General features: G+C 32.7%; 1 protein-coding gene across 4 annotated transcripts in view; it reads right to left on the bottom strand.

The window, feature by feature from the left end:
- The window catches only part of LOC106880060 (WD repeat-containing protein 7), a 100,407-nt gene that overhangs the window by 26,940 nt on the left and 46,568 nt on the right, over positions 1-26,899 (bottom strand). For 2 of the 4 annotated variants that reach the window (XM_052968709.2, XM_052968711.2), the window contains 2 exons: positions 17,592-17,737; positions 10,814-10,840 (listed from right to left, as the gene is read on the bottom strand). In XM_052968709.2, the coding sequence (XP_052824669.2) occupies positions 10,814-10,840; positions 17,592-17,737 (173 nt within the window). The remainder of the gene's footprint in view (positions 1-10,813; positions 10,841-17,591; positions 17,738-26,899) is intronic. The other 2 variants (XM_052968710.2, XM_089354106.1) reach the window with 1 other exon arrangement.

Below are 26,899 nucleotides of genomic sequence, written 5' to 3'. Positions count from 1 at the left end.
TTGCAGTTTATTGCAGTTTAGAGAGATCACAAAAAAAAAGAAGAAAAAAAACCCACTGGTTTTAAAAGGAAAACAAAATTAAGAAAAATTATACAGAAGCATGTGATAAAGTTTTGCTTTTAGTAATGTGGGTCAGAAAATGAATTAAAACAATAAAAACTTCAAATAAGAATATTATTATTATAAATAAATATGTTAATGGAAAACAAACCAAAAAGTGTAAATAGTAAACAGATGTGTGCAGCATTATAGAAGAATTTTTCTTGTAGAAGTACAAACAAATATGCAAGAACTGGCATTTTTAAAATTAAGAATGCAGTCCTAGAAGCATAATTAAAGTCCAAATGAAAATCAAAACTGAGATGATAACTAAATGTTCGATATCAGTGCATGGGGGAGAACTTAAATTGTGTTTTTTTCTTACTGAAAATTATGATAGGTAGATTGCTTTTATGGTACTCCACATTAATTTCCAATGGCAAACAACATAGATGTTAGTACAAAGATAAATATTTTCCTTAGCCACTAGCATTTAGGTATTTCATAGTTGAGCATTACTGAATATATTTATGAATAGTTCATTTTACTAGTTCGGCTGATCCTTCCATTCTTCAATGAAATGGGAAATAAAAGATGACAAAATTAATTTAAAAGATAAAATCTGATGAAAAATATCTCTTCTCTATTTGTGACAAGATGGTTTTATTCCTAGAATATTCATTCAATCAACAAAAAATAATCAGAAGTACTTAAATTCAAAGATTACAAAACTCATGAATGAAAAGAGAAAATTAGAGTCATTGGAAAGTTCATAAAATAGAAAGCAGATGAAAGTCCCACACAGAGAAAAGAATGAAATTGCATTCTGCTCTTGAATCCCATTAAGATTAATGGAAGTAAAGAAAGAATTGAAGCCAGAAACAGAGAACTGATAGTGGTACTAATGTCACTTGAAAGTCTCTTATGTTAATGATGATGAGGAGGAGAAAGAAGATGGCATAAGTGTTTTAATAACCCTCATTCATTTTTTAACATTTCATATATAAAAAAAGAAAAATTGTTTTATCAAATTGAAAATGAGTCTCAAACCTTATCAACAAGATAAATATTTTTTTTCTAAGAAAGTGATTGGTATATTTAAGAATATGCTAAAAAAAAAAAAAAACTTTATTTCTTTTCAATTTATAAACTTTGCATCAGCAAAAAAGTATATTGCAGAAACAAATTCAGCATATATGTTAGACAATTAATTACTTTTAGTTTTCTAGACAATAATAGACATTGTTAATAGACATTGTTCTGAATACATGTGCCTGCTTCTTTAACATGTTAGGACATGCACTTAGAAAAAAACATGCTTAATCCTTTTGTTACCATATTTATTTTGAGATGCTCTGTGTTTCTTTCAATTATTTTAAATATAACAAAGAATTTAGTAAAATAACTTAGTTATCATTAAGCTAGTGTTAGGAACATAAATTGTGACTAAGGTTTGGTGGAAGATTTCAATTCAAAACTTATGGAAACAAGACATTTGTACTACAGAGCCAGAGTTAGTTTCAGCCGGGTTGGTAACGAAAGGGTTAATATAAGAATGCAGAAAATTTTCATGTATTATCATACTATTACTTCTTGATCATGGATCTTATATATGTCCACCATAGTTAGAAAAGTAATTTTAGTTTTCTTAGCTGTTGAAAATACACTGCCTCATTCTACAACCATATAGCTAAAGTAGAAGGCTAATTGGAGAAGTAGGAAAACATTACGTTTATTAGCAAAAGTTTTCTTTTCAAAAATATTTTATATGTTGAATGAACAGACGTCTATTGTCTAATCTATATTCTAAAACATTCTACTGTCAACAAAGTTCACTAAATTTGTAGTTTGCTCCATATTATTATTAAGCTGGCAGAATCATTAATATGCTGGACGAAATACTTACCATTACGTCACCTGTCACTACATTCTGGGTTCAAATTCCGCTGAGGTCAACTTTGCCGTTCATCCTTTCAGGGTCGATTAAATAAGTACCAGTTACGCACTGGGGGTCGATGTAATCGACTTAATCCCTTCCCTCAAGCTGCTCTTGTGGCAAAAAATTTGAAATCACCATTATTATTATTATTATTATTATTATTATTATTATTGTTATCATTATTAAGGTGGCAAGCTGGCAGAATCATTAGCACGCTGGATAAAATGCTTAGTGGTATTTCGCCTGTCGCTACATTCTGTGTTCAAATTCCACTGAAGCTGACTTTGCTTTCATCCTTTCAGGGTTGATAAAGTAACAGTGAGACACTGGGGTTGATTAGTCCCCTCCCACCAAAAAATTTCAAGCCTTGTGTCTTTAGTAGAAAGGATTATTATTATTATTATCATTCAGGCAGTGAGTAGCAGAATTGTTAGTACACCGAGTAAAATGCTTGGAGGCATTTCATCTGTCTTTATGTTCTGAGTTCAAATCCCATTGAGGTCAACTTTGCCTTTCTGGGTTGATAAAATAAGTACCAGTCAAGCACTAGAAGTCAATGTAATCAACTAACCTCCTTCCACCAAATTTCAGGCCTTGTGCCTTCAGTAGAAAGGATTATTATTATTATTATCATTATTATTATTGTTCTGCTGAGATCAACTTTACTTTACTTTTCATCCATTTGGGGATGATGAAATAAGTACCAGTTACACATTGGGGTTGATGTAATTGACTTGCCCCCTTCCCCAAAATCTCAGGCATTGTGCCTATAGTAGAAAGGACTATTATTGATAGTGCCAGTCCCAGCCATTTAAGATTACACACTACCCAAATGGAAATGCACAACACACACATATATTTTATATATATGTAGTTTATAGATGCAATATAGGTAGAAGTAGAATCAACAAAAAAAACCATAGTACTCTATCCAGTGAGAGATAGATATCATTTTAATACATATACTGAAAGAACTATTAATAGTTTCATGCTTTTAGGATACTTTAACTGAAAGATCGCTTGGAGATACATGGCGTATTTTATAAATATGCCGAGGCACAGGAGTGGCTGTGTGGTAAGTAGCTTGCTTATGAACCACATGGTTCTGGGTTCAGTTCCACTGCGTGGCACCTTGGGCAAGTGTCTTCTACTATAGCCTAGGGCCGACCAAAGCATTGTGAGTAGATTTGGTAGACGGAAACTGAAAGAAGCCCGTCGTATATATATATATATATATATATATATATATATATATATATATATATATATATATATATATGTATGTGTGTTTGTGTGTCTGTGTTTGTCCCCCCACCATCGCTTGACAACCGATGCTGGTGTGTTTACGTCCCCATAACTTAGCAGTTTGGCAAAAAGAGACCGATAGAATAAGTACTAGGCTTACAAAGAATAAGTCTGGGGTCGATTTTCTCAACTAAAGGCGGTGCTCCAGCATGGCCGCAGTCAAATGACTGAAACAAGTATAAGAGTAAAAGAGTTAAAGTATCATAAAAGCATAAAACTATTAGCAGCTCTTTTATTAAATTCATATATATATATAAGGTGTGGGGTAATAGCAGAACACATGCTCAAAATAGTTGAATGGTTATTTGTCAGGAGTGATATTTTTATTGGTAATTAACAAATACTTTATGGAAAGACCTAAATTTTTCTATTTATTGACCTCAGTTTTATCAGAAAATACTTGGTAATTCAGTAATTTAGTTTAATTAGGATGAACTCCTTTTCTCTCTTTCTCTTACAATTGAAGTATCCCAATTATATTTACTATTTGTTTACTGGTAAAAGGGAGCTAAAATACATTAAACTGGGCAGATTTTAAAGCCAGAATACATTATAAAACACTTAATTTACAGTCTAGAACAGTGCAACATTAAATTTTAAAATCAGCACTGTTGGTTTTGGTAATAATATTAATAATCCTTTCAACTAAAGGCCTGAAATTTGGGGGAGAGGGGTAAGTGAATTACATCAACTCCAGTGTGTCACTGGTACTTATTTAATTGACTACAAAAGGATGAAAGTCAAAGTTGACCCCAGCAGAATTTGAACTCAGAACATAAAGGCAGACAAAATGCTGTTAAATATTTCAGCCGGTGTACTAACGATTCTGCCAGCTCACCTTATTATAGTGTTCTATAGAGGGTTAGTGGAGGAAAAGTATGATGATGTTCTCAGGGAAACTCTGGGCGTCGACAAAGATCAACTGACCGGTCTGTTCTGGAGGACTTTTGGACTGGAGCCTATAGATAATTTCCAGGAATCCCTTGCCTAGTAATGCTACCAAGGGGTACTGCCTGTTCGGGATAAACTTTACAGATACGGAAGTGCTATCAGCCAAGCCTGAGTATACACCTATGAAAAAAAAAAAAAATAAAAAGAGAAGGGCTCTTGCCCTGTTGGTCAGGTACCTGTGGCTTTTGTGGGAGTTTTATTTGTTGTTTCTTTGTTATTTTATTTACATGTTCTAAAAACCTTTGTATTGTTCTGTTTTGTCATTTCATGTCACTTTTATGTTAGCCCTTGTGGTTAATAAAAATAATAATTATTATTATCATTAATAATAATAATGGTTTCGAATTTTGCCACAAAGACAGCCATTTTGGGGGAGGGGATGCGTCGATTACATCAACTGGTACTTAATTTATCAAACCCTGAAAAGATGAAAGGCAAAGTCGACCTTGGCGGAATTTGAACTCAGGATGTAGTGGCAGATGAAATACCGCTAAGCATTTCGTCTTGTGTGTTAACAATTCTACCAGCTCATCTTAATAATGATAATGCCCAATAGAACTGTTGCAAAAAGTTTGCCTCCTTGGCACAGCCAGAGTAGAGTCAGCAGGAAAATGTTAGATCGTTGAAGAGAACAAATAGCATGGTGATGTAGGCCGCAGGTAGCAAACCTGTTACTCATGCAAGACTCCAAGAGTTCCAACAAAACCCTGAGTTAAAAGAATAATAATAATCTTTTAACATCTGTTTTCCATGCTGCCATGGGTCGAATGATTTAACAGGATTCAGTGGGTCGAAGGACTGTATTGTGCTCAAATGTCTGCTTTGGTATGGTTTCTATGGACAGATGTCCTTCCTAACACTAATCACTTTACAAGGTGTACTGGATGCTTTTTTCATGGCAGCACATTAGTGAGCTTTCCATATAGCTTGCAACACTAAGATACCTGAGTAGAGGAGTCAGTTTTATGCAAGGTGATAAAGTATGAAAGAAGGGGCCAGAACAGATTTTTTAATTAGAGGAAATACATACTTGAGAGAACTTGTTTGGATATTTATAACACTAAAAATTTAAAGGATTATTCAGCTGAGCATATAAGCAAGTTAAGAAATGTGTGTAAAAGTTCCTCACTGGATTCCAGTTACAAAGATAGTTGTTGTTTAACTCCAAGTGGGTCCTGATTGAGTAGTTCTAGGATCATACTGTCCAATAATTCCCTCCAATTTCAAGATGGTAGGGTGTGATTTGAAGGAATTTGACTGTTATTATAAGCAACTGTATAGAGGTTCACTTGATGGCACTTATATCAAAAGTAGAACATGACTAGAATACTAAAGTACCAGGGTCTGTTTAATCAGTTGCCAATCTGTGCTCACATACAATGGTGATCATGGCACAAAAGAAAACACAAATCCACTCCAAACATCTGATGACAGGTGAAATGTGCAACAAAAGGAACTGTTGCTAGTATCAAGTTTTTGTAAAACATTTTCAATATCTGCTACTCATTACAAAACTTTAAAAATATGAAAATGTATCTTAATCAAACTATTTTACTGAATCATCAAGTCTTTTCTGTTAAAACCTAATGGACAAACGTAGGATTTCTCAAAAAGTTACAGTTAATTACCAATAAACACTCTCGGAGTGGTTGGCGTTAGGAAGAGCATCCAGCTGTAGAAACTGCCAAATCAGATTGGAGCCTGGTGTAGCCATCTGGTTCACCAGTCCTCAGTCAAATCGTCCAACCTATGCTAGCATGGAAAGCGGACGTTAAACGATGATGACGATGATGATGAAACATGTCATTTATGACAAATAGGAAATTATCTATAACCCCCATCAAACACATAACTTTACAGTTTTAGATAGAAATGATAATTACTTTGAGCATACATTGTCATTAACTGCAAATATTTATACATTGTGAATGTTTATTCAGTTGAAGTATAGTCATATATTGTTGGGACTGGCAAAAATAATAACAATTTTTCTTCTAATTCTTGCACAAGGCTGGGAAATTTGAAGGGAGGGAGAAGTTGATTACATTGACCCCAGTGCTCAACTAGTACTTTTTTTTTTTTATCAATTACGAAAAGATGAAAGGCAAAGTAGATGCCAGCAGGATTTGAACTCAAAACATAAAGAACCAGAAGAAATGCTGCTAAGTATTTTTTCTGACATGCTAATAATTCCGCCAGTTCACCACCTTTTCAAATGATAATAACTATAATTCTTTCAAATTTTGGCATAAACTCAGTAGTTTTGATGCATCAATCCCAGTTAGGTTTGGTAAGAAGCTTGAAAGAAGCCTGGTGTACCCTTATCAGATGAGTGGTCATAACCACACACTCCTTTACCTCCAGCATTGGGCTTCGTATATTTGACCCCAGTGTCACTTTGATGGCATGCACTGCTCTCTCACTCAATAGCAATAATAATGTGAAGTTGACTACAAATTTAGTGAACTTTACTGCCAGCAGAATGCTTTAGAATATAGATTGCCCATCCATTAAAATAACATGTCATTAAAAGTTAAATATGTAGAAATGTTTACTGCCATATTTAGTGAAAAATACATTATTCTCCTGAAAAGAGGTAAATGGTGTAAGTTTATTCAACCAGAACACACATAGCTGAATGTGGAAATGAAGAAATATAATTTTGACTTTCTCTTGAACTAAAGAAATAACCGATCACAAAAGAAAAGATTGAAATGGATGCATTCTGTAGATATAAAGAACAAAACAGAACAAAAGTTACACAGAAGAAGCTACATGCCAACACCACATTCCACGGCACAGACAAGTTTATATAGTAAGCACATAACCACACACTCCTTTACCTCCAGCATTAAAATATTTCAACAGGACAAAGAACAGAAATGGACATAAACAAAATAAAAGTATCTAGATAATAATAATAACATTAAAAAAAAACTGCTAGTGAGCAAAATTATATCTTACATCATCATAATTTTAATGCTCAGTTTTCTATGCTGATGTGATTTAGACAAGCCTGCCAAACAGTGTATTGCTAATCATGGTCTTTCATCAACTTGTCTGTGAGGGCTGGTATCCTGGAATCTGAGTTTACTCTTCTCACACATTCTCTTTCACAGGGGACCTTCTATTGACAAAACATGGCATTTTCTTTTTTTCATCCAAGACACTGCTATTTCATAATATCAAATATTAATACCAGCACAGTTGCCTCTCCTTTACACTTTAGTCTCTCTCTCATCTCACAGAGGTTCAGCTTTGCATTCATGCAAGCAATACACATGTAAGAGAGTATACCTCCTTCATTTTACCCCAACCTCTGCAAATCTTCCCCATGCAGGTACACATTTTTACACATGCTTCATACAGTCTGACTTTCACACATAAACAACATTTTGTTGCCAATAAAAGCAGCAGCTACTTACATTTAATGCACTCTGTCTTACTCTAGCTACTATACAGACACTACATCCACCTCTTACAATAATTAGGTCTCCTAGATAACAGAAACCAATACATATATCTAATAAACCACCTGATCAGTCCACTGATTTTATTTCATGGGTTCCACTGCTACTAACCACACCTTTGAAGTTATATTTCTTTGTCTGCTCATTGCACTTTTAATGTACCTCTTCTTTGCATTGAGTTCACAGTATGGAATTTTTATCAGGTCATTTTGTATAAATCAAGTAAGACCAATTCCATTTCACATTGGATTTGGTTTTTGACACACTGGCATTAAGGTATTTGGCCTCAATATCGTGCTTTCAGTATGAAATTTTTGCAACTCTTTGACTGAATCTGCAGCAAAAACATGCTCCAGCAGAAATATGCTCCTTAACATAAAAAAGTTTCCAAGAACAACCCTTCTTATGGATTATAATGACTAAAAGTGATGAGAATGGAACTCTGGTGGGCATCTACATATACATTAAATTTCTTGCTAAACTTCTTACCAAACCTAACTTTCCTAAGAGTATCCTTTTATATATATTGTACAGATCTCACAAGCCACTATCCTACACTAATTTCCTTAGAACTCACTAAAATACAGAGAAAAGTACCCTGTTAAAAACCTTCTGTATATCAACATATGCAAAGTAGAATGGCTTGTTTTTAGCTAAGTACTGCCCATAAAGATGTTTCATTAAAAATACAGAATCTGTGGTGGCATGTCCTGGTATATGCCAAATTGTACTGTATCGAGAGTAACTCTAGTCCTAACTAACTTTAATAAAAACTCCTTTAGCTACTTTCAAGACATGCTTTGTTAGTTTCAAATGCCATCACTCACTCCTTTCTTCTTTTCCCTTGATTCTGTTTACAATGATAGTGCTACACCAGCCATAGAGAGTAACACTTTCCTGCACTACTTAACCAAATAACAAACATATATGATTAACATCATCTTAATATTTTTTCTAGCACCTCAACAACTATCCCTGCTTTCCTTTCATTCATTTCCTTTATAACTATACTGAAGCTACTCTCCAGAGCTGACAGAATACAGAATGATTATCTTTTTTTAAAATGGTAATTACTGTTTTCTTTCCTCTTCCACATTGGAACCCAAACATAACAGGATAAGTTACCATGTATTGTAATTCAGTTGTGTAAAAATATTAACATAAATACTTTTGCTACTAGTCATTGAAATAAATGAGCATAAATAAAATAGCCATTTTCTGAATGTTAGAGAAATGTATTTTTAAAAAAGTAATTTAAGAAATAGAAGTCATAGAAAACATAAGCAGCAGACCAGAGAAAAGAAAAAAAATAAAAGCTCAGCTTAATTGAATCATTAGTGATCTAACGCATAATCTATGATGGTTGTACCAAAAGTAATGTAAAGGTAGACATAACATTTTATAAACTGAGACAGGTCATCCAAATTGCACATGTTGATAGAGTATCTTTTCCTCTGTTGTATCTTCTCTTCTTCATTACAGGCAAATAATGGATTTCAGGAAGAACTAAAATGCCATCAATGAGTTCTTGAAAAAGGTGGGTTTTAAGCTATCCAACAATGACAGAACATGATGGGTTGTTTGTGGACATGACACTAGTAACAGGAGTAATGTGAACAATTGGATGACAAAGTTTAAATAAGGGGAAACCAGTATTAAAGACAAGCCATGCAGTGGGAGAATATCAGCCACACCCACTGACATGGATGAATTGATTCACATGACAAATGACTCACAATATATGAACACAAGTGGACTGTGGTCACAAATCATTATGGAACATGCTACAGACTTTGGGTACCAGAAAGTGTGTGCAAAGTGGTTACCTTGGGCATTGATACCCAAGCTGAAGGAGAGAAGGGTGGAAATCTGCTCTGATCTGCTGAAAGTGTTTGAAATCACTAAAAACAAATGGTTTTTTTTTTTTTTTTTTTTTTTTCCAGTCTGATAAGGAGCTGAAACATGAGTGTATCTCTATAATCAGGAAATTAAAGCTAAGTCCATGAAATAGTACCACATCTCTTCTCCAAGGCTTAAGGAGTTTAAGAGACAGAAAATCATGGTGATAGTTTTTGGTAACAAGGATACTGTTTCCCTAGATTTTCTGGAATGTAGTTGTACCATGAATAGTAAGCTTTTTGAATCACTTGCTAACAAAAAACTAGGTTGGTCAGTGGTACACCGTCGCCATATAATCTGGATTTGGTTCTCTCAAACTTCTATTTCTTTAGTTCCATGAAGGACAGTCTTCAGGGACAACAATTTGATGAGACAGATGAGGTGAAACCAGTTGTGAAGGACTGAGTACAACAATGTACACCTAGATTTTTCTCAAAGCAGATTCAAGAGATGGGTTCGATGATTGTATAAATGTGTGATGGAAACTATGTAGAGTAGTACTTTTATATATAGAAATAATTACCCTCTCAACATGTGTAATTCAAACAACCTACATCAGTTAATGAAAAGTAATGCCTCCTTTTGCCTTACATAGAGTATAATCCATGTGGTGGTATAGATATCTTAACAGAAGATGCACACACACACACACACACACTTCAGCTTGTTCTACTCTCATCTCACAACTACTGAGCAACAGAAAAGAAAAACTTTTTATACTAATTGAACTTTAAAAAAAAAAAAATCATTAAACTTGAAAAATGTTAGAATATATTTGTTAGAAACCTTTTTCCATAATGAAATGAAGAACTTGCCAAAGATTTAAACCCAATTTAAAGTGTTATTATTATTATTATTATTATTATTATTATTATTATTATAGAAAATAACCATTATTACTATTTTTGCTAATAGTAATATTACTACAATTAATATCATTCATTATTATTACTAATAAATAATTATAAATATTATTATTACCTCTTCTGCTATCCTCCACCACCTCCTCCTCATCAAACAAGTGCCTATAGTACCACAACAAGGGCTGACCCCTTTAAAACATCTTGTTTCAAAAGCTAGACACTTTTGAGCAATGCTGCACACATCCAGAAAAATCGCAAGTCATTTCAAAGAAAGCTATTGAACAGGAGCGAAGAAATGAGAAGAACAGAGTGATAGTGATATAGACCCAATCAAGAAGTTTCCTTACCTGCTCAGTGCCTTTCCTTTTAGTAGACTTGAAAAAAAAAAATAGAATGAACAATACTAAATAGACTGGATCGCATAGTTATAATGGTTTTCTCTAAATCAAAAAAATAAAGATAAGCTTGATGAATGTTTGAGATTTTTATTTTTTTTAAAAAGTCATACTGCTAATGAGATATTTAGATAATCAGTGAGGTAGATTTTAAGAAATGCTGATTGATATGATGAATAAAGAATTGCTTAGGAACAAATTTTGATTATATACTAAACAGAAACAAAGCCTGGATCATGTTTCTCTTGATAGTTTTGTTAAAATTATTTATAATTATTTTTTTTTTATATGCTATCATAAATTATATACATTTTTACAAATTTAAACATCTGCATATTGCTGGAGAATTTATTTTTACAACAGCATGGCCAATCGACAATGACTGTGAAATACAAGTTATTTCACAATCATGTAGAAAGGTGAAAACTAAGTTTTATGTCTTAGCTAAATATACAAACACAGTGGTTGCAATAAAGCTTGAACTTGTGACCATATGAAGTAGTCCTTCAACTAAACCTCATAAGTACTGTGCCTGATGTATTCAGTAAGAATTCTACTAGAAAATAATATGCATAATGAGTCCTCATTTATTTATTTATTTATATAAAGCAAACTACTGTTGAATTTAAGATATTTCAATAGTTTAAAGCTAACTTGTTTTCTTGTAGCATCAGCTTTAGTATTAAGAAAATGTTTAACCAAAAGACCTCAAATAACAACCAATATGAAGTTTAAGTAAACAAGAGAATTTTGATGTTGAAAAATATATTAAAAACATATTATGCTACAGCTATTTCAACTTGAAAAAGAGACTGTCATCAAGCTTTCTAAGTAGGTAAACAGATTACATTTAAAATTGTCTTGCTACTCCTATTTGTGAATATATACATTTTAGATATGCAATCTTTCTACTGTGATGATATTGTATGAGAATTTCGTGACTTGCATGCTTATCTAATCACTCCTGAAGATTTAGAAATGACTGTGAATATGTGTACAAAGAGGTATTTTTTTCCAGAGAGATTGGTGAAGAAATGCAAGAATATTTTTGTCTTTTACTATTTAAGTGAATAAATCTAATGAATACTTAGCATACTTGCCATCCTATGTTTACTAATTAAAATCTCATAATCTCAACATCAGTCAGAACCAAAAACACATTTCAGTTATTTTGGAGTAATTAATATCCTGGAATTCTTAGGAATGGTTGTGTTGCTTTGCAACCACATGACAATACTTTGGGCATGTAATGTATCTTCAGCCATAACTTTTGGGTAATCAATGCTTTATGAGTTAAAAAAAAGTATGTAGAAAAATACACAGAGGCCTGTCATGCGTATACTGAGTACTTTTTGGCAATGTACACATTGGTAAGAAAATTAATAAGTTGGTACTTTCAAATAAAAATGCTTTTTGGTGTTTGTTCTGCACAAGTTGTACAAATGCTCCTTGTCACATACTCCATCATATAAAAAAAAATTGGCACTCCAATGATTACGATGACAAGGGTTCCAATTGATCCAATCAACAGAACAGCCTGCTCAGGAAATTAACATGCAAGTGGTTGAGCACTCAGACACATGTACCCTTAACATAGCTCTCAGGTAGACTGAGTGTGACACAGAATTTGATATGGCTGGCCCTTTGAAAAACAGGTACTGCTATTTTGCCATTAAATGAATGGTTGGTTTGTTAGGAATATAACCAATGACACTATTTCTCACAAAATATATTAAGATATTTTTTTAAATAATACATGAAAAGTTATAATTGACCACCTCTTGAAAATAGCAGGTAACTTCTATATAGATTAATGGAACACACTTCAGCAATGGCTAGTCTTTAAGCTTTCAATTGTGTTTGATTCTTTTTTTTTTCTTTTCTTAAGATCACATAATAGAAATTGAATTTTAAAATTAAGCTATTCTTATAAATTAAAAAGCAATCTGCTTTCACCAAAGGGTACAATGCAATGTAAGTGAAAGGATATAAATTTTTACTTTGTTGTTCATTTCTGATTATTATTAGGTGTGTTATTCCTTGCTCTTAAAAAAAAAATTACAAAACAAAAAAGAAATATATACTGGATATATTCTATGTTTAAATTTTTGCCACCACTGAGATGTTTATCTTTGAATATATTTTGGAGTACCATCAATTTTTTTTTAATTTAAATAAAAAAACTAATTGAGCCTAAAATCAAACTAGCCTCTATAGTTTAAAATTATATTCTTAATAAATTTTCTCAATCTACCTTCAATATTGGCTTTAACTAAAAGTCAGTCACTAGTAACTGACTTGGTTTCAAAAAAATGCACATGAGACTATGAATATATGTTGAACACATTCAACATATAAAGAACCGAAATAAATATTGCAACACACACACACACACACACACACAAACTGAGACAGATTTCTTGTAGAACTCTAAACAAAATCCTCTTGACATTTATTCATTCCTGGCATTGTTGCTACCTTCTAAACTGTGATGATCTTCCCTACCACAAAAATACACAATCACCAGAAGACTGAATGCTAAAAGTGATAAAATAATGAGGAAATAATTCCTTTTCTCCAGATTACACCATTTCTTCTGAGTTTAAAGTTATAGAGTTTTTCTCTCACACAAAATGCTACATGGAGTAGAAATGAAGTGGTAGAGGTGAGACTTGACTGATATATATATTAACTAAAATGAGTTGTGGTGTACATACAATACAAAATGTGTTATAGATTGGTGCAAACAACAAGTAAAAAATTCCAGACTAATAAGTTTTTTAAAAAAATCATACAGCAATACAAATATGTTTATCCTCATGCAGTAAAACCAAAAAAAAATTTTCATTCTTATTTAAAAAAAAAAAAAAAAGAGTAGAAGCAAGCAGTTCAAATTCATAATAATTACAACAAAAATTAAGCCTGAAAACAATATCAAATTAGAAAAAAAGTTAACAAGAATCAAGTCAACAAATCAGATATAGAAAAATAGAAGAGCAAAGATCATTCCAGTATTCTTGAAATGACTAGGAATGATATATATATATATATATATATATATATATATATATATATATATATATATATATATATAACTTTTTACCTACTTTGGCATTCATATTTAAGCTGTTCCCCACTTTCTTTGGGAGGTAAGATGCACTTTTTTATGAAAATTTTAAAAATTTCTTTTGGAGAATCTAAATATTCAATATTTTTGCTTTCATTAGTTTAATTTCAAAAACATTTCTTTTATTTATTTCCCTTTTTGTGAAAATTCTTTTCTCATTTTTTCCTTTTTTTTTTTTTTTTCAACCTTCCTTAGTGATATATGTGTAGATCCAGGAACAGCTTTATGTGGGAGTCTTAGTTTATAAAGAATTAGTTAAAAGACTTCCATAAAATATATTGAAATAATGAGCCAAACTTCCTTTTAAAACAAAACCAAGGAAATCCTTTCAACAAGTATAGCAAATAAGAAACACTGTAAAAATGCAAGTTAGATCAGTGTTAAAAAATACTAAGAAAGGATGTGAAAAAAATAAACAAAACATAAAACTGTATACTGTTAACAATTGTCAAATTTGTTTTCCTTTACAGCCAATTGCTGAATAATTAATTCTAACCAAAGTTATCATAAATAATACATATGTTTCTGTCAATAACAAAAAAAAAAGAAAGAAAATGAAATAAAATATTATATTTAAGTTGAAACAGGTAAAAAAAAAAAGCATAACATTAGCAGCATTAAGAGAGATATCACCCAATAGACATTGGAATGTGTAATGCAAATACAGTAGAAAATAAATAAAATAATTAACAAAAATTAAATCAGGATCTTCAGAGATTCTCAGAAAATAGTCATATTAGTTATTTCTATGTTTAACTGTCAATTTTGTTCAACATTATTATGTCAGCCAAATCAAGAATTAACGTGCATTGTGTTAAGTGCTTGCACTACAGTCCTGTATAATTGATTCCACTGTCAACATGCCAAAGTTAACTACATATGTATGTAAATTTATTTTTCATCACATGGCTTTTGTACTGTTGTTTCCAGAAACTCAAGCTAGATAATCTAAATTTTGTTTCCTCAACATTATTTCTGCTTTATTTTTTTACTATGTTGAACTGTAAACAGAAAGTGTGATACAAATCTTCATATCAGTGTTATCAGTATATAAAATATATAATGGAATAAATTTTTACAATGCATTTTTATTTCTTTTTCTTTAAATTATAAAAAAATCATAATTAAAAAAAAGTCATCATTTCTTGGAAAACAATAATTATTTATTTATCTAATCTATCAAGATAGATATCATTAAATAGATTAGTTCCAATATATCACTAGCTGGTATTTACTTTATAAACTTTGGAAATATGAAAAGCACAACCCTTAAACTTATTTTATTTTGTATGGAAATAATAGATATTATGTTCATATAATATAGATTAAATATAATAGCATGCTCTTAATTTTTTAAAAATTACATTTAAAACTATTTCTTCCTCTCCATCTTTCCATCACTGTTTTACATTTTAAAATTATATTTCTTTTTAATGTATCCTCATCAACATCATCATGAATATTTTACATCCACTCTCCACACTGGCACGGTTTGGATAGTTTGACAGGATCTCAGTGAGTCCTTATTGAAGTTACAATCCTCCTAGACAGGTTAAGGACCACATCTTGAATAAAATGTCTCAGTTTTGGCATGGTCCTATGGTTGAATTCTCTTCCTAACACCAAAGTATATTGTGAAAGTTAAATATTTTAATACATTTAGTCATGCGATCTAGGCTAGGCCAGCTGTGGTGCACTAAAAATAATTATGTGAAATAGAAAAGGTGATTGTATGATTGAATTTGGATAAAATAGTCAAATAAAAACTGCATACCAGTAAAAAAAAAAAAATCATTTAGTATGCCTTTGATTAGAGTTGACCAGAGATCATTTGATAAGGATTGATCAGAGAGTAAACTGTAACAGCAGATTCCTATTTTCCATAACTTCACAATGTAATTATTAGAAAGAAAAATGATTTTCCATAATAATTTCAATATTGCTAATATATTGTGGTTGGTTCCATCAATTAATACCTCTCCCCTACAAAAATTGAAACTGCTCCAAGGAAATCAATGTCATACATCTAATACATCTTTATGTTAAGTTTTTGCATGTTAGCATGGGTTAGGTGTTTTTTAATATGAGTAATTGCTTTTATAACTCAGTGTGCTTCTGACAACTGTGAAGCAAGAGAGAAAGAGGGATTTTTATCAATAATGCAAAATAGATTTATGTTATTCAGTGATACCATAACTGACAGAAGATTTAAAGTTTTAGTCATGCTGTTAGCAAACTATCAAATCAATGAATTAATCTCAGTTTATATATATATATATATATATATATATATATATATATATGTGTGTGTGTGTGTGTGTGTGTGTAGTGAAACTACCTATCGCCATTAGATACAAAACTACTATTGCCATTACATACAATCTTCTCATTTAAATATAAACAAGCGCGGGCGTAGCGGAAAACACATTCCTTGTCATCACGTGACTGATTATTATTCGAAGCGGCAACTTCTTCGAACCGTTCCCGCCAGAACGCAAACTAACCAATCACGGCCCCTAATAAGGTCACGTGATAGAGTATTTTTCTGATGTCTGGTGAGCCTACCATCAACTATAAAATGCTTTAATTCAGCGGCAAAATCCGTCTCGGTTCAGATCTCTTAAGAGACCTGTTCCGTGTACCACACGACAGCAGCAGCAGCAATTCCAGCGACAACATCAACAGTTTCATCCAGCCAAGATTACCACCGCCGTCGCCACATCAGCAACACGATTCTACGACTACTACCAAGCATTCGTTTTCGCCACCAGCATCTCCAACCATAGTCAACACGACTTCCTATGTACACCAATCCAAACCACCGCGGCACATCTCTCTCTCTCTTCGATTCTGTTTGGAGACTCAGCTTCACCACAATAAATAAACAGACAAGAGTTTCAGCCAGCGACGAATGTCTGTCCTCAAGAGCCCGGCCCGGCATGGAAGCCAACATCACAACTAGTGATCGCTCTGCCACACACAGCCTCAACTTCTTTCACATACAGACTCTTCCAATTGTGTATTCAAGAACTGGTATAAATGCTCACGTGTTACTGACTCTTTCTATCTGCTGTAATATCTCACATACACATACATGTATCACTTACACACACTCTTTTCTTTGTACGACGGCCTGTCTTTTATTATGTTTTTATATGTTGCATTCACACTCACACACAGACATACATTTTAATGCCACAATAAATAATTCTGTTATTCATCTTCTATCGGTTGTCTTCTATAGTCTTCATTACTGGTATTTACGAAATCACTAATGTTATCGAAGTATAACATTATTTGTATATCATATTTGATATATATTTTGTGTTCGACTGTGTGACATATTATAAATAAAAGGAGTCCTGTTTTTCCATTCGTCACCATTTCTCCTTTTTTGAGTTCGCACGGTCGTTCTTACATATATAAGTGAATATAACAAAAGAAGAAAGATCTAAAGAATTATAGTTATTGAATACAAAAGTAAATCATCATAGTATGAACTGATACTGCAATATGTCTTCAACTGATGCCAAAGAAAAGATGAATTACATGAAGAAAAACAAGTTGGGACACAGAATATACTCAAACAGAAACTCTACTTACTTGGTAGGGAGCTTATACAGGTAGCCTTTCCCTTCGTTATTCCAGACAACTACCCTATCAACAGATATGAAATCACCACCAACCCAATGCTCTCCGTTTCGATTGGATTCTGAACACAACAAGGTGAAATCACTAGCATCATAAATCTGGTGGAGAAAAAAAGAAAGAAAAAAAGAGGAAAAACTAAGGTCCGAATGTGTGAAAGGGAATCACAAGATGAGCAAGTATAAATGATATTTATAGATATATGATTGTTTAATTATTAACTGGAGGATCTATACGTGTCCCCAATCACTGAAAGTTTAACTTCATCTATGTAGGTGTGAGACAGATAGGCAGGCAGAGGAACTGTGTGTGTGTGTGTTTGCAAGACTTTGTATACATAAAGGTAACTATAAAATTATTTCTATACAGTGGTTTCATCATCATCATTGCTTAACGTCCGCTTTCCATGCTAGCATGTGTTGGATGATTTGACTGAGGACTGGCAAGCCAGAAGGCTGCACCAGGCTCCAATCTGATCTGGCAGAGTTTCTACAGCTGGATGCCTTTCCTAATGTCAACCACTCCGAGAGTGTAGTAAGTGCTTTTACGTGCCACCGGCTCGAGGGCCAGTCACACAGTACTGGCAACGGCCACGCTCAAAGGTGTTTTTTACGTGCCACCTGCACGGGAGCCAGTCCAGTGGCACTGGAGTGAATGCTGACAATCACCAATAGATCTGAACCATAGGTAAGAACAGAAACAGAAATATATCATATTGAAAATATGCCCCACTAATATGTTCAATACATATTATCAACAGTTATTTGGTCTATTTTTGTCATGTTTGTTGCTGGTTTGAAGTAAAAGATCATTATTATTATTGCTATTATTAAATCTCAACTTCTGCATGCTACTCAATAAATCATCACAACAATCTTATTGTACTGTACAGAATCTTCATGTTCAATTGCTTATTTGTGAAAAAAAATATACATGCAAATTATTCTACTCTGGGTATGCTGAGACTTGTAAAAATACAATAAGTAATAAGACCCACAAACTTCAAAAGCTAATGGAAAATTCATTAAAAATCAGTTATAGTCCTATTTTCAACAACTACTTGCCTACTGTCAACTATTTTATTACTCCATTTAAAATCAGTTTTAATGGCTTACACAGGAGGGAAGACAGCATTTCTGACCTCAAGGAGGAATGTAAAACTTGTGGGTTTTTCTTAAATCAGAGACTTTGAATGTTTGAATCAAAATGTTCTCTGCTAATGGCACCCAAGAACCAGGTGCTTGTGTTAAATTAGGAAAAAAATTAAGTGTAGGACCTAAAAAAAAATACAATCCTTCAAACTGTTTTCTACACAATTTCTGTCAATTCAAATTTACTCATAAGGATTGGGTCAATATGAGACTATGGTATTTTCTCAAATTGCCATGTAGTGAGATGAGTCTGGAACCACAAGAGCCATGATAGGAATTTTCTTAATCCTACGTCTGCATTTGACAGGGGAGCAACTCCTCCAAATTTGAAGATTTAGCTGACATTTCTAATAGCTTGAACAACCATGCAGGGGTTCTCAACCATTTTTATCTATGGACGCCTTTGATTACTTTTTTTATTCTAGTGGACTCCCATAACCATTCAATGTTTTAAAACTAGTTTTATAGAAACTTCTTTCAAAATTCCCATTTTGTTTTTCACACATTAACTTGTGTAGGTAGAACTTTGAAAAATGTTAGAGAAAGAAACCTGGCTGTTTCTTGCAATACACACCAATAATACATTTAAACCAAACTTTTTTCAGGGGCCCTTAAAATACTATTGTGAATCCCCAATTTACTATTTAATTGCATGGATCCTCAAAAATCTTATATGTATCCTCAGGAGCCATATGGAACCACTGATGTAAAGGCTTGTTTATACATAGGATAACAGTGGTGATGGGGTGGGGACATAAAGTCTAAATTTGGAAATCTCAGAGGAGACGCTATTGAAGTAACAGAAGAGCTGATAGTTGATAGGCGATGACTTGCTAGCTAGTAGGAAAATTTTCAAGTGAACCAAAATGTTTATGTACATGACAGATGAACCATCACAGATGTGTAAGGTATCTAGAATATATTTTATTTTTAGTTTAATATACAAACTTCGCTTTAATATGTATCAAGAAAAAAGTGTAACTATACAAGCAGAATAGAAATTAACCTTTTATTTGAATTATAAAATGGACATATATTAGACATGATACAAACCAATTTATATGGAATAGCTTGCTTTAAACTGATACTTCAAATTTCTTTGTATAATTCATAAACTATTTATATTCACTTGTTATAAATCGATTACATATACTTATGAGAGAATGGATGACAATTTGTTATCCTAGTTGTAAATTGATAGCAAGGAATATAATATTTACAATATATATATATATTTTAAGGAATATATATATATATATATATTAAGGAATATGTATGTATATATATATATATATATATATATTAAGGAATATGTATGTATATATATATATATATATATATATATATATATATATATATATATATTAAGGAATATGTATATATATATATATATATATTAAGGAATATGTATATATATATATATATATATATATATATATATATATATATATATATATATATATATATATATATATATATTAAGGAATATGTATATATATATATATATATATATATATATATATATATATATATATATTAAGGAATATGTATATATATATATATATATATATATAAGGAATATGTATGTATATATATATATATATATATATATATATATATAAGCAATGTTAATTCTCTAAATGAAGTATTAACAGTAACTGCACGATAAAGTGTAGTATATTGCCACTTAAGTGTGGCTGACCCCTAGGGGTGGATGTTACTGTTGCTTTTAGCCCCAGGAGGACATCTCCTCCAGCTGGCTTATCGACACACGACTGTGTCGATAAGCCAGCTGGAGGAGATGTCCTCCTGGGGCTAAAAGCAACAGTAACATCCACCCCTAGGGGTCAGCCACACTTAAGTGGCAATATACTATATATATATATATATATATATATATATATATTAAGGAATATGTATGTATATATATATATATATATATATATACACACACACACACACCTCACATCTACATATTCCTTAAAAAAAGCAAAAAACAAACAGTAAGTACAGATATTATAATAACATTTTCTTATAATGTTAATGATTCAAAATATCTTTTAGAAAATTGTAAATGTAATAAAACTTTGATGCATGCTATACAAACAATGTTAGTTTTAAAGGATAACCAAAGATAGAGAGGTGATAAAAACAATTGGTAACAGTTAGAATCTACTACTTCACATGAATACATAAATCCAATGTAGCCTGTATCATCATCATCATCATCGTAAATGTCCATTTCACCATGATGATAAAGGTTGGAACAGTTCTGTTGTATAGAATATCATCTATCCTGTTTGTTAAAGCCTAACATATTGGATAGGGGCAGACATTATCACTTCTCCCTGTATACAGGAGAGGGGAACTCGCTACCAGTATGCTACACTCTTTCACCTAACACTGACTCTTCATTCTTATTCTTATCTTGTTTCCTGATATACTTGACATCTTGTTTTCTGCCAAGCTAAGTGAGAAATCTGGAAGGTGTGAAAGAATCTTTTTCTTTCACACCTTCCAGATTTCTCACTTAGCTCTTACAGCTGTCCTCTTCCTCATTTATTAGCTATGCCTGCACCCCACATATACCCATGTGCACATGCACACACACACAGAAATATGTAAGTGTTCATCCTGGCTCAAAAAACATGAACCATACAAACAAAACTATAAAGTTTGGAGAACAAGAAGTGGGAGGTACAGAGTGCAAAAGTAGAATAGGTCTCTAATTGACAGAACATCTGTTACAGCTCTTCTTTAATCAAATATCCTATTGTAAAAAGACAGTAACATAATCTCTAATAGAAAGTCAAACTATTCTTGTGCAAGTTATTGCACAATCTCTGCCAAGTCATGTTAAACAAAAGAGAAAAGATGCATATTTACTGCGTGCAAACAGCGTTAAGGTTACGTTTATGTATTTGTTTTGCAAGATTCCTGATGTGAAATCTTGTGTTGAATCAGATGTTGTTATATTTCAGGATGGTCATTTTTTTTTTTTTTTTGCCAAATAACTACATGTACTATAAACTTGTTCTTCACTTCAGCTTTATTATTATTATTCTTATTTTAGTGTATTTGTCTGAAATTACAGAAAGACAGACTGGACCAAACAGGACAGGAGGAGACACGTATGTGAGATGGAGAGTCACTGGAAGAGGTCATAGGATGTGTGACGAAAGAATTCAGGCAAAGGACACTAAAATAAGAATAATAATAAAGCTGAAGTGAAGAACAAGTATATAGTGCATTTGGTTACTTGGCAGGAAAAGTTAAAAAAGACCATCCTGCAATATAACAAGTGTTAAGGTTGCTATATTGCTATGTCGACATGAATCACATGATGGTGATGGCATTAGGGGCATAAACTGACAAGTTAACATGCCTTTACAGATTTTAAGACATTCTGATTGTCTGTTATGCCTTGTGTTCATGAACAAAGTATCATACTATAAAAATGTGATATGGCATTACACTAAACTAAAAGTTATTATCATTATCGTCATCATTTAAAGTCTGCTTTTCATGCTGGCATGGGTCGGGTGGTTTGACAGGAGCTGGCTAGGCAGAAGACTGCACCATGCTTCGATGTCTGTTTTGGTATGGTTTTTATGCCCTTCCTAACACCAACCATTCCGCAGAGTAGACTGAGTGCTTTTTACGTGGCACCAGCACAGGTGAGGTCAATTCTGGCATGTTTTTTTTTTTTTGTTATACCTGGATGCCCTTCCAAATGCCAACCACTTTGCAGTGTGAACTGGATGCTTTTTATGTGACACCAGCACTGGCAGGGTCACCAAGTAACATACAAGACAAAGATCCTTAGAGAGTGGGGTGGTGGCATCGGAGGAAGTGATCTTGTGCCAGATAATGAAAGGTTAGAGTGTGACAGAGAGACAAGGGCCTGTGAAGGCTATGAGCATTGCTTCATTCCCCAATGCAATAAGTAAAACACACATACAAACACACACAAGAAGCTTTCACAAACTTTCCACCTACTAAACTTTACTCACAAGACACTGGTCTCTCTGAGTCTATGATAAAAAAAACACTTGCCCAAGGTGCTGCTGTGTACTAGGATCAAACATGGAATCACATCATTGCAAAGCAATGATCTGCAAGGTCATGCGCTGTTTATCTTGATATAAGTTCACCATGTCATACACGTAGTTGTGATGCACGTGCCTGGTGTACCTTTATCCGATGGGTAGTCATGATGGGTATACTGGGCTTTGTATATTTGACCCCAGTGTCACTTTGATGGCATGCACTGCTCTTTCACTCAATAATAATAATAATAATAATAAATGCCCTGATGTAGTTCCAGGCAGTGGGTCTCTTAGGTTCTGATCTTAACCGATTGGAAGTGTTAAAATGTACGTGCTTTGTTTTGTTGTAAAAGATAGGCTACAGCAAATATTCTGCTCAATACCACATATTTACTTGTCAGTTGCTTGACCATAATCAATTGAGCATGTCTCTTAGTGGCTGATGATATGCACATTGCTATCACAAACAGGACTAGTGGGGGGAGCATCATAACCATGTGCTGAGAGGAATTCTTTGGGATGTGAATAATTCACCTCTGGAAAATATGGATGTTTCATTCATCCTTAAACAACCCTTATTCGTGAACCTTTTGCATAAGATAACATACTTGACCTGAAGAAAATTTTAACTAGGTCCCCACCTGCAAAGTCATGCACTGTTTATTTTGATATGAGATCCCCATGTCACACACATATAGCTGTAATGCATGTACCTAGCATGTACCCTTATCAGACAGGTAGTCATGAAGGGTATATTGGGTTTCATATATTTGTACCCCAGTGCCATTTTGACTGCATGCACTGCTCTCGCACTCAATAATAATAATAATAATAATAATAATAATAATCTGATTATTTGGGAACTAGATGTAAAATGTTAGATTTATCTGTAAATGGAATGCAATGTTTTCAACATTAATGGCTTTTCAGATGTGAAGTGAAATAGCTACAGCTAGCGATCAAAAGCTGAGGGATGAATCCAAAAAGAGCTTTCCTCAAGTACTTACAAGTTTATATAGCAGAAGTATGTAACTGATAAAAATGAGCCCCCATATATTTTTATGCACACTTAAGAATTGTCATGTCATGCCTTCAGCCACACTACAAAGCCCATAACAAAGCATTATTCTCACATCTGGAACAGTACTGCTACAGCATATGCACAAACATCTTGGACCACATCCAGAAAAAGCCCACCTCAATGGTTATATGCTCAGGTCGCTTCCACTCAGATACTTTTACACCACTCATTTCTCTTCTCATCATCCTTATTGTGTCCAGTTTCTCTGGCCCAACACTAATCATTTATGTCTCGGCTGTCCTTCTGAAAGCATTGGTTATCATGGATTCCCTTCTTGCTCATATCTTCCCTACAGATGTTCACTGACAAAAAGTTCAAGAGGAACATTAATGACATCAACATCACTGGTCTAAGAGGGTCTGTGAAGGCTATGAACATTGCTTCCTCCAACCCAGTAAATACACACACACACAAAGGGCTTTCACAAATTTTCCACCTACCAAACTTCACCCACAAGACACTGGTCCCCCTGACTCTATGGTAAAAGATACTTGCCCAAGGTGCTGCTCTGCAGTGGGATCAAACATGGAATCAAACTTTCTAATCGCACAACCATATTGTAGCCACAAGTATTCCAAAGTAATTGCCTGCATTTAAACACGCACATGCAGGTGTGCCCCCACCACACACACACACACACACACACACATAAACATGGCAGTTCATGAAATATAAAAAAATCTTTAAATCTAATTGCATTAATATGCTGAATTTTTCAATCTTGCAAAAGAAACTAAAAAACATTATATGTTTAACTTGTGTTTAAGTCAGTTTAAGATGTTACATGATAAATAAACAAGATAGCTTCATTAATTAGTAAAAACGAGTAGATTGAACAGTTAAATGTTATAAAATTGAACTTTTACAAAAAAGAAAAACAGAATTCAAGCTTTAATAATTTCTGAATTATTCCTAATAATTCATATAAATAAACAGATAATTATAATTTATTTTAGAATAACTATGAATCTTATTTCAACATTAAATGATAAGATTTATCTAATCTTATAATTTTTATTAAATAGAAAAAGAAATTGAAAAAAGCATCAAGAAAATAAAAAATTCTTCGTTTAAAATTTGATCAACAGCATTGAGTGCTAAGTGATTCAAGTTGACAACTGATATGTATATTGTGCAGAATGTTTTAATATATTTCAGTGTTTGTGATTTGCTCTGGATATTTTGTACAGAGTTTAGTAATCCCCCACAAAAGTTGAACAGTTTTCAAGTTGAAGTTATATATTGTTTGCCCAAGACTTTATAAACAATATGATTTAAGGACATATCACTTTTGCTAATTGCTTGCCAGCTTATATTTATTACAAGACCACTATGAGTAGACAGTTACTACTGAGAGTGAAGAGAAACTAATTGGCAAAGATACTGTAGTAGCTATTATAGAGCAGCAGTATATATTAGAGAACGTATAACTGAAGTGAAGAGATATTAAAGTAGTTAAGTAACCCTAGTTAGTTCTACTGAAACTAAAGCCATTTGCAAAGTGCTGAGTTACAGTAGATGAATGAATATTCATGTTTAAAAGCATATTTTAATAAGCTTTTACAGACTGAAATAATTCGATATACTTTTTATCTTTTAATTGTTTCAGCCATTGGACTGTGACCATGCTGGGACACTCTCTTGAAAGGGTTTAGCTGAATAAATCAACCTCAGTACTTGTGTTTTTGTTAAAGTTTGGTACTTATCCTATAGGTATCTTCTGCTCAACTGCTATGTTATGGAGACAAACAAACCAGCACTAGTTGTCAAGCAATGGTGGGGAACAAGCACAATGACAAACACATAGATATATACATATACAACAGGTTGCCTTCAGTTGCTGTCTACAAAACCAACTCATAAGGCTTTAGTTAGTCTAGGATTATAGAAGACATTTGCCCTAAGATGCCAAACAGTGGCACTGAACCTGGAACCATGTGGTTGGAAAGCAAACTTCTTCCAAACAGCCATGTCTGTGCTTGTTATATTCTATATAAATGTGATTGACAAACCTAGCACACAAGGTATATCACTTTTAAACTTAACATTATACTGCCATACCATATTTGCTTATGTTAGATGCAGAGTAGCTGTGTATGTTGTGTTCCATTTACCATTCAGTCCAAATTTGCATTTTTCAGAACTCTTTGATTAAAACCTTATTGGAAACAGGCATAGCTGGCATTTCTAAATATTTATTATAAGCTGTTTGAATCTTGAGAGGCAATTGATGAGGCATCTATTATGGTAGTTATGATTACTTTGTAATTGAACTTAGTAAAATGAGAGATCAGAATGACTTTAACCCTTTTGATACCAACCCGGCTGAAACTGCCTCTGGTTTTGTAACACAAATGTCTTATTTTCAAAAGTTCTGAATTAAAATCTTCCACTAAACCAGTCACAATTTATGTTCCTAACACTAGCTTAATAATAACTAAGTTATTTTACTAATTTCTTTGTTATATTTAAGATTAATTGAAAGAAACAGAGTATCTCAACAGAAATATGGTAACAAAAGGGTTAAGAAGCTATGATAATAAAGCTATATATTTATGTTATTGATTCATTATATAAAATTGTCGGGATTTTGAGAGTTGAAATAGGTTGTAGCTATCAATTTCACCTCTCACTATTCAGAGTCATGAGGGCGAAATAGTAATGTATTGGTAATGAAGTACACAAAGTAGACGTTAATTTCTTTTACGTTTCTTTTTTTTTTTTTTTTTTTGTCCAAGTTAGTCACACAAAGATTAAAAGTGCTAATAAAAGTAATAATTTCATTAATCTCAAAGACAAACATCTAAATGCACAATGATTAGATATTCAAAAAAGAAATAACCTTCTACCACAAAAGAGAAATACAAATAATTCAAATACAAAAATAATAATAAATGTAATAATACTGATTATGATGATAAGAAAACAAATAAATCTATCTTCTAGACAGTAAAAGCGTAAGAAAAAAAAACAAAAACTAAA

Source organism: Octopus bimaculoides, chromosome 6 (assembly GCF_046866305.1).
Source record: "Octopus bimaculoides isolate indiv1 chromosome 6, ASM4686630v1, whole genome shotgun sequence".
Lineage (NCBI taxonomy): Eukaryota > Metazoa > Mollusca > Cephalopoda > Octopoda > Octopodidae > Octopus > Octopus bimaculoides.
This window is presented reverse-complemented; position numbering and strand designations above follow the sequence as displayed.